The 13,322-nt window shown below is 30.8% G+C and overlaps 1 protein-coding gene across 1 annotated transcript in view; it reads right to left on the bottom strand.

The window, feature by feature from the left end:
- Nucleotides 1-2,286: 2,286 nt before the first annotated feature.
- The window catches only part of BCKDHB (branched chain keto acid dehydrogenase E1 subunit beta), a 275,861-nt gene continuing 264,825 nt past the window's right edge, over nt 2,287-13,322 (bottom strand). Inside the window, 2 exon segments of the mRNA XM_074237385.1 lie at nt 2,287-3,544; nt 4,892-5,040. Coding sequence (XP_074093486.1) covers nt 4,900-5,040 — 141 coding nt within the window. The 3' untranslated portion in view covers nt 2,287-3,544; nt 4,892-4,899.

Raw genomic sequence — 13,322 nt, 5'->3', positions numbered from 1 at the left:
GATAACTCAAAAAACCTTGAGAGGTATTTTGATCTTCTTCCCTGTGCTTTTGGATTTACTAAAGATGGCTGAAAACAACTTCACTATCTTGTAGGTCACAATCAACCAGAGATCACCAATGGTAGCTAAATAATCACATCTGCCAAATATTTCAGTATATTTGAATGTATTAAATCATAACTAAATCATTGAACTCAATAGCCAGCTAGATATCATTAATAATCTTGATTATCAACTTAGTAGTAGATATTTCTTTGTGCCCTTTTTAAGTCAAGTATTATTCTTCTTGGAAAATAGTTAGGAAAGAATTAAGCAGTTCTCTATTATCATTTTCCCACATAGACCAACCCCTTTCGATATCATTATTTCTTCCAATAGCATCAGTTCAGAGTGACCATTGATAATTATGATACTATTCTAATAGGAATATGTATTTTGCATTTATCTTACCTTCCCTCACTTCCATTTTTTCATGTCTTCTAGAGATTGTCAACTGGAGTCCTTTTTGCCTCCATAGCTACCTCTTTTAGAGAACTCCCATTTTTCTGCATCAAAATTTCCTTTATTCTTAGAATTTTCTTCTGGAGAGCTGCCAAATTCTTATGGACTGATTTCTGCCAAAAAATTTTGATCTATACAAATCTATCTTTCCTTTGATTTCTCTTTAAAAGAATATCTCTAAAAATGAAGATTCAAGTTGAATAATTTCCAGTTTTCTTATCCATCAGATTTGGGTGTTTACTTTCTCCCAATTATGCTTTCATTTTCATCTCAGAAACCAATCCCTCATTGTTGATGAAAAACATATTCAGAATAAAATTTCCCTTGCTTCCTGCACTATTTTTCTGAAGGACAAAATTATCAATAAGTCAGGTAGTAGGTTTTTTCACTTCTTTTAATGAAGAGTTCCAAAAATGCCTGTGTAATTTAAATTTCCCGTAACTGCTATATTATGTTTCTATGGCTATTTCCTTTTTTTGAGTAGGTATTTTTAATAGGTAATCTTAGGACAACACTTTCTCCTTCTGTTGATTTTCATCCAAATGTTTTCCACCACTCTCCAGATTTCTTTTCATCATCACTTGTTCTCAAGGTATAAAAAAAACTCTATCCTGTCCTTAGTCCCTTTTACCAATCATGTTTTCTTTGAATATGGTATCCAGAGCCATAGTACAATATGGACCTCATCTGCCAAGTCTCAGGGATACCTATAAGGCAAAATTTGCTTCCTTGAATTAGTACCTTAGGTTTGCTTGTTGATTCATATTTTATTCATTTTTATATAAATATATGAGACTTTACTTGGAGCAACATGCTCTCTGGAAAGTGCTTAGACAAAACAAGTTTTATCTATGGAACTTCCTGCTGCTTTGGTGAATTATGTTGGGAAGAGGAGCTTGGGGGGTAAAAAAAAAATTCTCTATTAGCATCTTTAATCTAAAGACTGATTCATGTATAAGTCCATGTTGCCTAAGACAAGAAACATGGATGAGCAAAAGCACTTTCTCTAAGAAGAAAAGCTGCTGTGCTGCTATTGCAAAAGGAATGCCTCCAAGAAAACACTGTTAAACAGTTTGTCCATCCAAACCACCAAGTAATTTTGCACTAGTCACTGAATCCAGTGAGTGTGTGGCTAATAAATTACCTCTGAGCAACTGCCACACTGAAAGATCACTCATAAAGACCCATGACCACCTTAACTGCCTAACATGATAGTGACAGAAATCATTGCTTTAGAAATTGGTCATCAGGGTTTAAGGCTTTTAAGTTATTGCCAAATATTTTCCTCTCCCACAAAACATCTTTACTTTGTAAAATTTTTGCTAGTGTGGATGCAATCATAAGGGATTTCCTCAACTACAGTTTTTATGATTACATACTCTCTAATATTAAAAATAAAAAGAAATCACTTAGATTTCAATCACAAGTTAATTTTCCTGTTATACTTTGTAACTGAAAAATAACTAATCCATTGATATTCATTAGAAAGTTTTCATTTTTAATGTTTATATGAAAAAGGAAAAACCAAGTCATGGTTCTCTCCACTTAATGAATGAAGCTCTGACCTGTGTTTTTTGTGTATCTTGGAATAGTAGCAAAGTTTGTATAATTTGAGAGTAATTGAATTGATTACTTTGTGCAGTGGTATAGTAAATAGAATGCTGAACTTGAAGTCACAAAGATCTGAGTTTGTATCTCACCTTAGCCACCATTGTATTTATGTGTGTGTGTCTGTGAAATTGTGCAATGCACTTAACCTCTGTGAGTCACAAATTTTTAAATGAAAAAAAAATGTTATTATTGCATTAGGCTACACATACTTATTCAGAGACACAATTCTGGTGGGAAAAAAGAAAGAAGAAAAATTGCAGCACTGGAACTTTTACTAATATCTGTTCTTCCTCTTATCTAAACTGAGTTTTAATTTTAATTTTTCATAGGCTAATTTTTAAACTCACAAAAAATTACAAGATATGGTCACAAGACAGCTAAAAATTGGAACTACTAAGGATCTGCAGGCTTATTCTGAGAACCTTCATCTGAAGATATGTTGCATCATTTTTGACTACTGATATATTTTCATTTGAGTGTATTCAGTATATAATATTTTAAGAAGGTAATGGGGTGCTATAAGAGTTGGTCTTTGAACAAATATGACATGGATTAAAAAAATCTGTTTTTAACACTTAATAGCTAAGTAGTCCTTGACTTATTCTCTTTATGTCTCAATCTATTCTCAGGAATTCATACATTGTTGCTAGACATGAATTAAGATCTATTTCAGAGACAGTTACCCATGCTAAAGCAATCACAGATCCTTTCCACATTCCTATAGCAATTTAAAAAATCAAAAAGTAATTAAAAAAGAAAACGGGAAAAAATGGGGAGCAAGAAGCTTCATGTTCATGTGTATTTGTGCCTGTGAGAGATGGAGAAACAGAGGCAGAGAGACAAAGGAAGATAAGACACTATTGTAGTACCTTATTGAAGAGGCAAAGGAGAATTAGGCTAGATATTAAAGAAATCTTAAAGAAACTAAACTACAATGATCAAAAAAGAAAGAACCCATGGTATACCAGTGCAAACTCAGAAGGCCCAAATCAGTCTCCATTTCATTTTTATTATGACCTAACCAACACCAATTTATGTTTCACAATTTGGGATTTGGAGATCATAATTATGGATTTTACTAGAAACCATGTAAGGAAAAATACTTGACAATCTGAAAAAGCTTTATTGAGTATAATCCCACATCCCCTATTTACATGGAAGTCATTTAAAGATATTACCAAGCAAAGTTATATAAACTGAATAGTCCTTATACCCACAGCATGTGAAAAAATTTATAAAGCCCATATTAAACTATTCACTATGTGAAATATCATCTTTTGCATTTGCTAATATAGAGGATTCTGAGCTTTAGTTTCTTCTTGACATCTTCCAGGATAGATGGCTTCAAATGAAGTCCATGGGAAGAGACAAATTTGAGTAAATATCAAAGTCCATTAAAATGCTTTTTCATCAAGTTCTATTCTTCTAACCTCTGTAAAAGAAGATAATAACAAATCATACAGATTAAAAGCAACTGGGAATAATTGTAATTTTTATATTGCATACATATATATATACATACTTAGCTCTTCTTAGTCCCACAGATTTTTTCATGTCTAATTTGATTTATTGAGTATAAATGCTACTTTGTCTTTTATTGTTTTAGTATAACCAGTATTTCAACCTGTAATTATTCCATACATTGTGTTCAAATATAACTAAATCCATAAGTTTTAAATAACTTTCTCATACTTATGAAAGAATAAATACATTCATATGAAAATGAAAATAGAACCTAAAGTTATATAAAAAATAGTTCATTAGCACTTTTATCCTGACCCTTTATTATTTGGCTCCATAATTCTTAATATCACAACCTGAGGAGCTGGGGAAATAATTGTACCCTTTCTAGTTCCTTTTAAAAAGACCTTTTTAAGATAGGAATATCTTATATAGAATTGATTCCTGGAATACCTGGCTAATATCACTACTGCCAAACCTGTAGTTTTTGTTGTTGCTTAAGAAGACCTTTCTTTAGGGACTAGCCAAATGTCTGAGAGATTATGTGTGAACTGCAAGTCAGACCTAATGTGTACCTGTAACCCCGTTTCAAAATGGATCCACTAGACCCAGTTGAATGATTAGGTGGCACAATGTATTAGAGCACTGGTCTTAGAGTCAGAAGGATAGGAATTTGAATCCATCCTCATACACAACACTAACTAGCTGTGTGACCTTGCATCTATGGCCATCTCCAGTCGTCCTGATTCATATCTGATCACTGGACCCAGATGGCTCTGGAGGAGAAAGTGAGATGGGTGACGTAGCACAGCACTCACTCACTCAAATCCAAATCATTTGCTTGTCATGGCATCACATCCCTAATGTTGTGGTCTTCTTCAAGAATAAAGTACAAACATTAATACTAGACCCAGTGATACTGTGCATGGAGTGAAAGAGGAGAGGAGTTATAGTGTCCTTTTCCCTTATGCATTGTTTTCTCATCCTCCAAGCAGTTCCTCTGTTGGGCTTAGGCAAGTTTACTTTTAGAACCCCAAAGTTGGAGGAACAGGCTCCACATTACCATCAAGAATTAATTCTCACTTGCTTTTGAAAATATGTGCTGTATGAAATGTTGTAATTACATTGCATATATAACCTAATGTATTTTAATAACTGACAGAGAAAAAGAAACCTATTAAATCTGACCAAACACTTAAAGCATGAACCCTCATTAATTTACAATAAATGAATTTACTCATAAAAATAATATTCCTCTTACAAAAATTTCACCATAATAACAAATGTTTACTTTTGAAAAAAAAGAAAATATACTGACCCAATTGATCAATAATTGATCATTTTTCTAAGGGCATCATAACATTTCCATTTGTCTGGGATGTAGAATGTTTCAAAGATATGTGGAAATGGTGTATCATATCCACACACTCTTGAAATTGGTGCCTCAAGATTCAAGAAACACTCTTCCTGTAATAAAAAAGGTAATTTCAATCATTCTTTTAAAAACTCAGATATAAATAACAATTTTTAAAATAGTGAGTTTTGGCAAGAAAAGTCCTATAGATTGTTTATTACCTTTCAAAATGTTTTTGGTTAATTTGAAGAAAATTTTCTAAACTTAATTTTTTTTCAATTTTGTCTCTGGATAATATATAGCCAGATGCAATTTTAGTATTTCTGCCACAGACTAACTCTATGCAAAAAATAATATTCAACATTAACACTTTCAAAATTATCTCCAAGCATTATCCAATTCTCTTTATATCCAATCAAGATTCCACTTTTCAACAATATCTAAGCAAGATATTTTTCTTATGGTTCTCTCAACTAAGTAACAGGGAAAATCAAATCATCTACAAATTTTTACCAATTGCTCAAAATCTAAAACCAATAGTGTTCGCAACTCCAATAAGAGTACAGAGAGAAATGTTTTCAGAAATAAACTTTATACACTTGGGAGATCTAGATTTAGAGTAAAAATTACAAAATGTTAAGAATTTAATCTTAAGTATATATAGATGAATTTGTAGGTTAAAATATAACAAACAGTAATAACAAGGTGCTGCAAGCTCTTAATAACAAAAAGAAATAATAAAACCTTTTTTTCACTTACACAATATTTTTGACAGTAAACTTTAGCAGTCTTGTTTTCTCAATTTCTCAATCCCTACCCCCTCTCCATATTCCTTTAAAATGTATAGGTCTAGCGGCAGCTAGGATAGAACAGGATAGAACACTGGGGCCCTGGAGTCAGGCGGATCTGAGTTCAAATCAGACCTCAGACACTTAATAATTACCTAATTTTGTGGCCTTGTGCAAGTCACTTAACCCCATTACCTTGCCAAAAAAATTACAGGTTTACTGGTATAGAATGGACATGAATGCAGAATCCAAATCATGTATGTAGTAAAGAATAATTGCTCTGACTTAATAAAACCTGAAAAACAGGTAGAGAATTTCTTTTATTTCTACCCAGTTTTTGTTAAACTTGTAGCAAAATGATTATGATTTTGTAGACATATTTTATATCCTGTTACATTACTGAATACATTAATCATTTCAACTAATTTCTTTGCTGATTCTCTGGGTTCCTCTAGGTACTTCATCATCATGTCATTTATAAAGTTATAATTTTAACTTTCTTTTTGTTGATGTCTAACTCCTTGATTTTTTTCTTTATTCTTATTACTATTGCTGGCATTTCTAGAAATGTATTAAATACTAGTAGGGAGAGGAGGTATCTTTGTTTTACTTCTGTTTTTATTCTTGGTTTCAGGTATGGGGATATGACTATATTAAAGAGTGGCTTTTCCTTGCCTTGTGCTATTAAAGTTGTTTTTGCTGCTGTTGTTACTGCTTGTTTTTAAACATGAATACATACTGTTTGTGTCCTAGGCTTTTCTGTATCTATTACAATAACCATTAGTTTTTTAAAAAATTATTTCTGTTGAGATAATTGTACATACTACCTTTTTAATATTGAGCTATCATTACTTCAAAAGGATGAATTCAATTGGATCACTGTGAATCATTTCTTACTATATTTTAATAGTCCCTATGTGTAGAAATTTTAAAAGAACAGAAAAATGACAGAAGCAAAATGACATGGGTTGCTTGGTGAAGGGGAACCCAGAGAGAAAAAGATCAGGTCTGAGAGCAAGAAAGAAGAAATAAGGAATATCAGGACCTGGCTTTTGAAATTGATGCTTCTTTGGAAATGGAAGAAAGACTGACCAAAAGCTAGAGTCAGAAAAAACTAAGCTTAACTAGATTGAGGGTGGAAGGGAAAAGAAGGCACAATCTGGAGAGATGAAAAGACAAAGAAAATATATGGTGAACGGGCAGAGGAAGGACATATGAGACCTAAAGTAAAAAAAAAATCTTCAACAGGACCACTCTAAATATTTGACCTATCAACAGCCATCAGGCAAGAAATGGTTCTGATAGAGAGCATAAAATAGACTGAAATTCATACCTCAATTTGAGAGATACTGAGAAAATAAATGCTTTCAAAGTAGAATTCTAGATGAATTTTGGTCAACCCATTTTTTAAAATATCATTTTTCTCTTAAAAATAGATATTCTCAGTATAGATATTTTTTTTTAGCTCAGATGCAGATAACCTTGTACTTTTGATCTCTAAATGAGAGAAAAAAGGCATAGTCTATCATTTAGTTGTGAGTTTCCTTGCAATGGGATCTCTGAGGAGAAAAAAATTAAAGTGAGATTAAAAAACTTTCTATATTCATAATTGCTTTAAGCTGATGTACTTCATTTCTCATGTCTTGACAGTTTAAAAAAAAGCAGCAATTCAGCTGGGAATTCTAGTATCATAAATGCAATGTGGTATAATGAGAAACACATTGGGAGCAAAAATGAGAGTATACTTTTTAACTGGTGCATTTAATAAAATCATAAGTCTGACTTTCCTTATCTGTGTAAAAGTTACAAATCACTAATAAATATATATATACATACATTTTAAGTTTCTGCAAAAATATGAAATGCTATGTAAATGAGTATTGTCATAATTGTTCAGTCATTTCAGTCATATCCAACTCTTTATGACTCCATTTGGAATTTTCTTGGCAAAGATACTAGAGCGATTTACCATTTCTTTTTCCAGTCCATTTAAAAGAAGAACTGAGGTAAACAGGGTTAAGTGACTTGCGCAAGGTCACACACCAATTTGGGCTCAGAAAGATGAATCTTCTTGATTTCAGGCCCAGCCCTTTCCACTGTGCTATCTAGCTGCCCCAGAGAGATTTTATTATTACAAAGACTATGTTAAATATATGAACAGTATTATGATTATATAAAAAACAATTCAGTTACAGAGGAGAATATGTGTGTGTATATATATATATATATATATATATATCACACAGTTCACAGAGACACCTCTTGAAAGAGAAAACTATTTGAATGAAATTAATTGATCTATGAAAATGTGATGCATGCTGTTATATATCAGTAGTCTTCATTATATTTAGTAAAATTAATAACTTATATTATTATAGAATATGCAATTTAAAGTGTAGTTTCCTCATAAAACCTTTATGAAGTAGAGGTTCATTAGAGATAAAGTGAGGTACTCAAGTAGTGAAAGTTGGACGTGATTAAAAACATGAACAAAATCCTCTATCTTTGCAGCTCCATGCCCTAAAATATAAAGCTTTCAATAATATGTTAGTGTGGAGTAAGAATGCAAGGGGGATATTTTGTAGCTATAAAGGTAAATATCCTAATTAAAAACACATGAATTAAGCACTAATAATCTTTGGTGTATTTGTTAGTTTCCATAATGAAGTACTTTAGTTCATATCAGATAAATTTTAGTTCCTATTATATAAATTCAAAACTTTAATTGCTGTGGAATCAATTTCCAAACATGAGGCTATACATAAGTGAAAAATGTTATTTCAAATTTGTCAAGAACGTTTGCCAATAGTCAAAACAGCCAACAGATGAAGAAATACTGTGGTGTCCTGAATCACACTTCTTCAACAAATGAGTCATAGAAACCTATGAAGGCACTACCCTGAACAGGGGGAAATTAATTCTGAATTAAATCCTCAATAATGTTCATTAAAAAAAAAAACTTTCCTAATAAAAAAGGTATTCTATTTATTTTTTTAATTATTGGTAAGTTTTGCTTTTATATGACCTACATTTTACACAGTATGCCACTCTAATAAAGAATAAAAACAAGGGGAAAAGTTCAGCAAAACTAACTGACTTACCAGGACACTGATATCATACTCAATATTTCCTATCTATTTTTCTCCAGCTCTACAAGGATATAGAAGCTGTGGCATCCCTTAGCTCTTTGTTGAGGTCATATTCAGTCATTAAAATTTTGCATCATAAAGTTTCAATTATTTTTGTTATTTTTGCCTCCCATTAGATATTTTTAAATATGTTCCAAATTTCACAAATCATATTCATGCTTTGAAACAATATCTTAAAAATGATGCCATAATAAAACAAAATTTCTATAACTGTCCATTAAATCTGACAACCATATATGATAGTCCCATCCAACCCCCCAACTCAACTGCAGACCCAAAATTTGTCTCTAACTAAAGAGTACCACCAAGAGACATAAAATATAAATCAGATATTCTAATGTGATCAATACATGTTACTGAAAACATGGAATAATATAAACCTGTACTGATCAAAATAATTAACGCAAAATAAAAAAATATTGAAGCTTCATCCAGCACAGGATAACACCTTAAATTGTTCTAGTGAAATTCAAATATTCAAGTCAAAACTTTCATGTAAAATTTTAATCTTAATGAAATTTGAACAATTTTATTAAACACATTTTAAAATGTCTATTGGAATTCAAATATTCTAACTAAAACTTTCATATGAAATCATAATCAATGCATTTTGAGCTATGATATTTAAGATATTGAATCTTTAATCTGTCACTATAAATGGTTTCCCCTTTTTTCCTCATATGGAAAATTACTAGCAATGTTGCATTAGCACAATTTTCACTCTCAAAAAATTCAGAAAGTAGAGATGATTTTTAGATTACATTAAAATTCAAAATTATTTGAAATAGCTTGAAAATGTAAAAAATCAAATTTTTCAATATTATAATTTCTGACCTAAATAGGACAACAAGATGAAGTCTGCCTAACTAACTTTGCTAGGTGATCAGTGGTGACAACTGTGTCAAAATAAAAAATATATATTCAGAGAAAGTTCCCTTTTTTCCCCAATAATGACTGACTTTTACAGACTTAAGTAAATCTAAGACAAAATTTAAAATATAAAACTCACTTAATGTGTAGTTTGGGAGGACTTTTTAAAAAATTTAATAATGATAACTGCACTTTCCCCTAATATTTCCAGATTAGTTCTTTAAAGCTAGAGTAAAACAGAAGGAAATAAAAGTAAAAAACAAATGCTGGAATCTAAAATTCCATTCAAAAATACTTTGTCATAAACTCAATTATAAATCACAAAGGTTTAAATGAGCCAGACAAACTTAATTTACTTTGATATCTTAGAATTATGAAGGTATAGGGTACAGATATTTTTTCTATACATAAGCTTTACATACTCACTATAGTAATTATGTGTGTGTGTGTGTGTGTGTGTGTGTGTGTGTGTGTGTGTGTGTATGGATTATATATAGTACGTATACTAAATACAGTATGGTATGAACTTAGCATATTTTCCCTTAGAATTGCAGCAAATTAGTATCTCAACAAAAACAAAAACATTTTCATTTGGAGATGATGGATGGAGATTAACAGCTAAAAACAAACAAAAAAAAGGTAATCCTCAACAAAAAATGTTTAAAATGCTATACACTATGCATTTAAAGCAATCACGTTATCAGAGGGAAAAATATGTTATTAAATTCTCTTGAGATGCATTTAATGTAATTTATTTTGACATCTAAAATATATTTGTGATAAAAATGCTTTTGTTAAAAACAACTTGTATGCACTAATGGAAAACAATAAAATTTCTAGAGAAACTTAAACTCCTCAAGTTTTTCTTTTTTCAAAATTATTTCTGATGTTTAAGTAAAATTCTAGAATTACTTTATTTAGAGAATAGAAATGTTTACTCACACACCTATATAGTCTATAAAATAAAAAAAAAAACATGCACAGGAATGATTCCTCAGCAATGGTTTACTTTGAGATAAAGTCATTTCCTTAAAGACAGAAGTTTATTTAGTCCATTTTTTTCTATTTTGGTTTGCTCAGCAGCAAGAAGCTGAAAGTATTTTCGTAGAGCTACTTTTAATAATACTGCGAAGCATCTGATTTCCATGCTTGCTTTTCAGTTTTTCAGTGTTTATATAGCATTCTAACACCACCACCACATGGTGCTATGTTAAACTAAACCAGTATAGCAGCTAGAGCTCCAATGACCAACGAAAGCAATGTTACTATACTCATGTGGTCTGCAAAACCAGAAATATTATCAGGGTCCTCTTAACTTTGCAAAACTATATTTAAAAAAAAACCCTTTCACTTACTTAACTTTGTCCACATTTCTGTTTTTTCCTTTCAGATTATTTTCAAACTGATGGTGATAAGATTGCTTTCCTCCCAATTTGCACCCTATCTCTCTTAAATTTCAGAGGTTATCTAGTTAAATCCTAGATAAAATACTGAATTTATTATTAACTGTATTCTCCTATGCAATAGCTTTTACTACTTTGATAAAAATTAACTGTTATAAAGTCTATTTAAAGAACTTCAATGAAACAAATTTTTACTGTGGCTCTATAACATGAAGATGCCTAGGTTGAATACTGGAAAGATTCAAAGGTGAGCAAGAAAGTCCCTCAGCCTAAGGCACACACAGTCTAATAAGCCAAAAGTTCAAATTAACTGATAATGCTCTATTTCACTTATTTTTAATGAAATAACTAATTTTTGTTTGAATTCAATTGATTAGATAGATTCAACTTCATAGTTTTAAAGTTAACTTTGACTTTTCTGAATAAATGATAGACCTATTGATTTACTTAGAATTTAATTTGTATAATAAATCTTTTCCAATTTAATCACAATAAAAAGCTTAAAAGTAAACATTATTAAAAAGCAGAAATTAAGGAATTAAAATAATTTCACATGGAATGATTCAAAGTTTTATTTTCCATCATCAACAAGGAAAGGTTATGTGAAATCAGCTTAATAATAGACACAAATTTGCAGGATAAATAGCTAAGCTAATTGAGACATAAACAGTTTACAAGTTCTGTCTTTAAAAAGATATTTGTTACTAAAAGGTCCATTACATGTAAATATTTCTCTATTCATTAAATCAAAATTGATAGGAATTCTGTTTATAAATATTTATTTATAAATATTATGATGATGTGTACTTAAAGCATTATTAAAATTATTCTATTTTGGAAATATACATTTTCCATAAATTAATCTGGATTATTTGGTACTATGTATTTTGTATTGTGTGAAGCAACTGAATATATAAAGAATGAAGACAATGCAGTCCTTGAATTTCAAGAAGTCTACAAAACGAATAAGGAGGATGAAGCACATCCTGAAATAAGTTTTTTTTTAAAAGAGTTATACTGTGATAAGGGCAAAAGAAGAGAGAAAAGAAAGTCCAATAAGAAAATTTGAGAAATCGGTTCATTATGAAATGGGGGAAGGAAAGATCAGAAAAAGTTTCACGGAAGTACCTGACAGCTGTTCTAGGGAGGAAAAGAACTATTTCAAAAATCAAAGTGAATATATGTCTTTGTTCTAGATATAAGATACACCTGAAGTGAAGGTACAGAGGTGTAAGAGTAAGATATTAGGGAATATCTTGTGGTGAAAAAAAATAGTATGATATAAAATAGAAAACATAAACATTACATTATAGAATGTCTTAAATGTCACGTGATTTAAAATCCTTTCTCATTAAATACAGATTTAAGTACTAACAGGATCCACGGAAGGTGGATAAAGGAAGATGAACTGAGAAATCAGTGTATTATAGAAAATGCAATATTTGAGATGTTAAAGAAATATACAAATTGGAGAAATAAGAATCAGCATTTATTCAATTACAAAGTAGTATTGGTACAAGCAGAAAGAACACTGAATCCAGTTCAGAATCAGATTCCCAAGCTGGTTCTATCACTAATTCCCTGGATAACCATAAAAAAGATATTTTATGACCCTAAGTTTTTCTACTCTGTATAATGAACAGTACGTGATTTTAAAGATCCCTTCTAACTTTGTAATCTGTGGAATTTATAGAATTGAAAAAGATGAGTAGAGCAATGTGGGAATATATCTTGGGGGGGGGCTACCAATATTTTGGTCAACATAAAATTGCTGCTCTTTGGCAGTACATTCAGTATTTGCTGTCACAATGAAGTGGATTTTAGCCGACAATTTAGATATAATTACAAAGCCAAATTCCAAGCTTTACTTCCAAAGGAGAGACTGGGGAAATGGGAAATAGGTTCCAGACCATTCTGTAATTAGAAGTAAAATAAAGGGTATATTTTATTAATGTATTTATAAGGGACAATAATACCCATGTCTGTTCTTATAAAACAATATAAAAAATTTTTGACAAATGGAATTTATCTAATTTATCCCGAAGTTAAATATGTGAATTTAATTAAGAACCTATATGAAGTACTCCAGGTGCAAGGCAAAATGGCAGTGGTACCCCAAAACATGAGAATTTATATATTTGTCGTGTGCAAGCTAATATCATATATCTATATCTACACACACACA

The sequence above is a fragment of the Macrotis lagotis genome, chromosome 5 (assembly GCF_037893015.1).
Source record: "Macrotis lagotis isolate mMagLag1 chromosome 5, bilby.v1.9.chrom.fasta, whole genome shotgun sequence".
NCBI classification, from domain to species: domain Eukaryota; kingdom Metazoa; phylum Chordata; class Mammalia; order Peramelemorphia; family Peramelidae; genus Macrotis; species Macrotis lagotis.
Note: the sequence above shows the minus strand (reverse complement) of the source record. Positions and strands in the feature narration are given on the sequence as shown.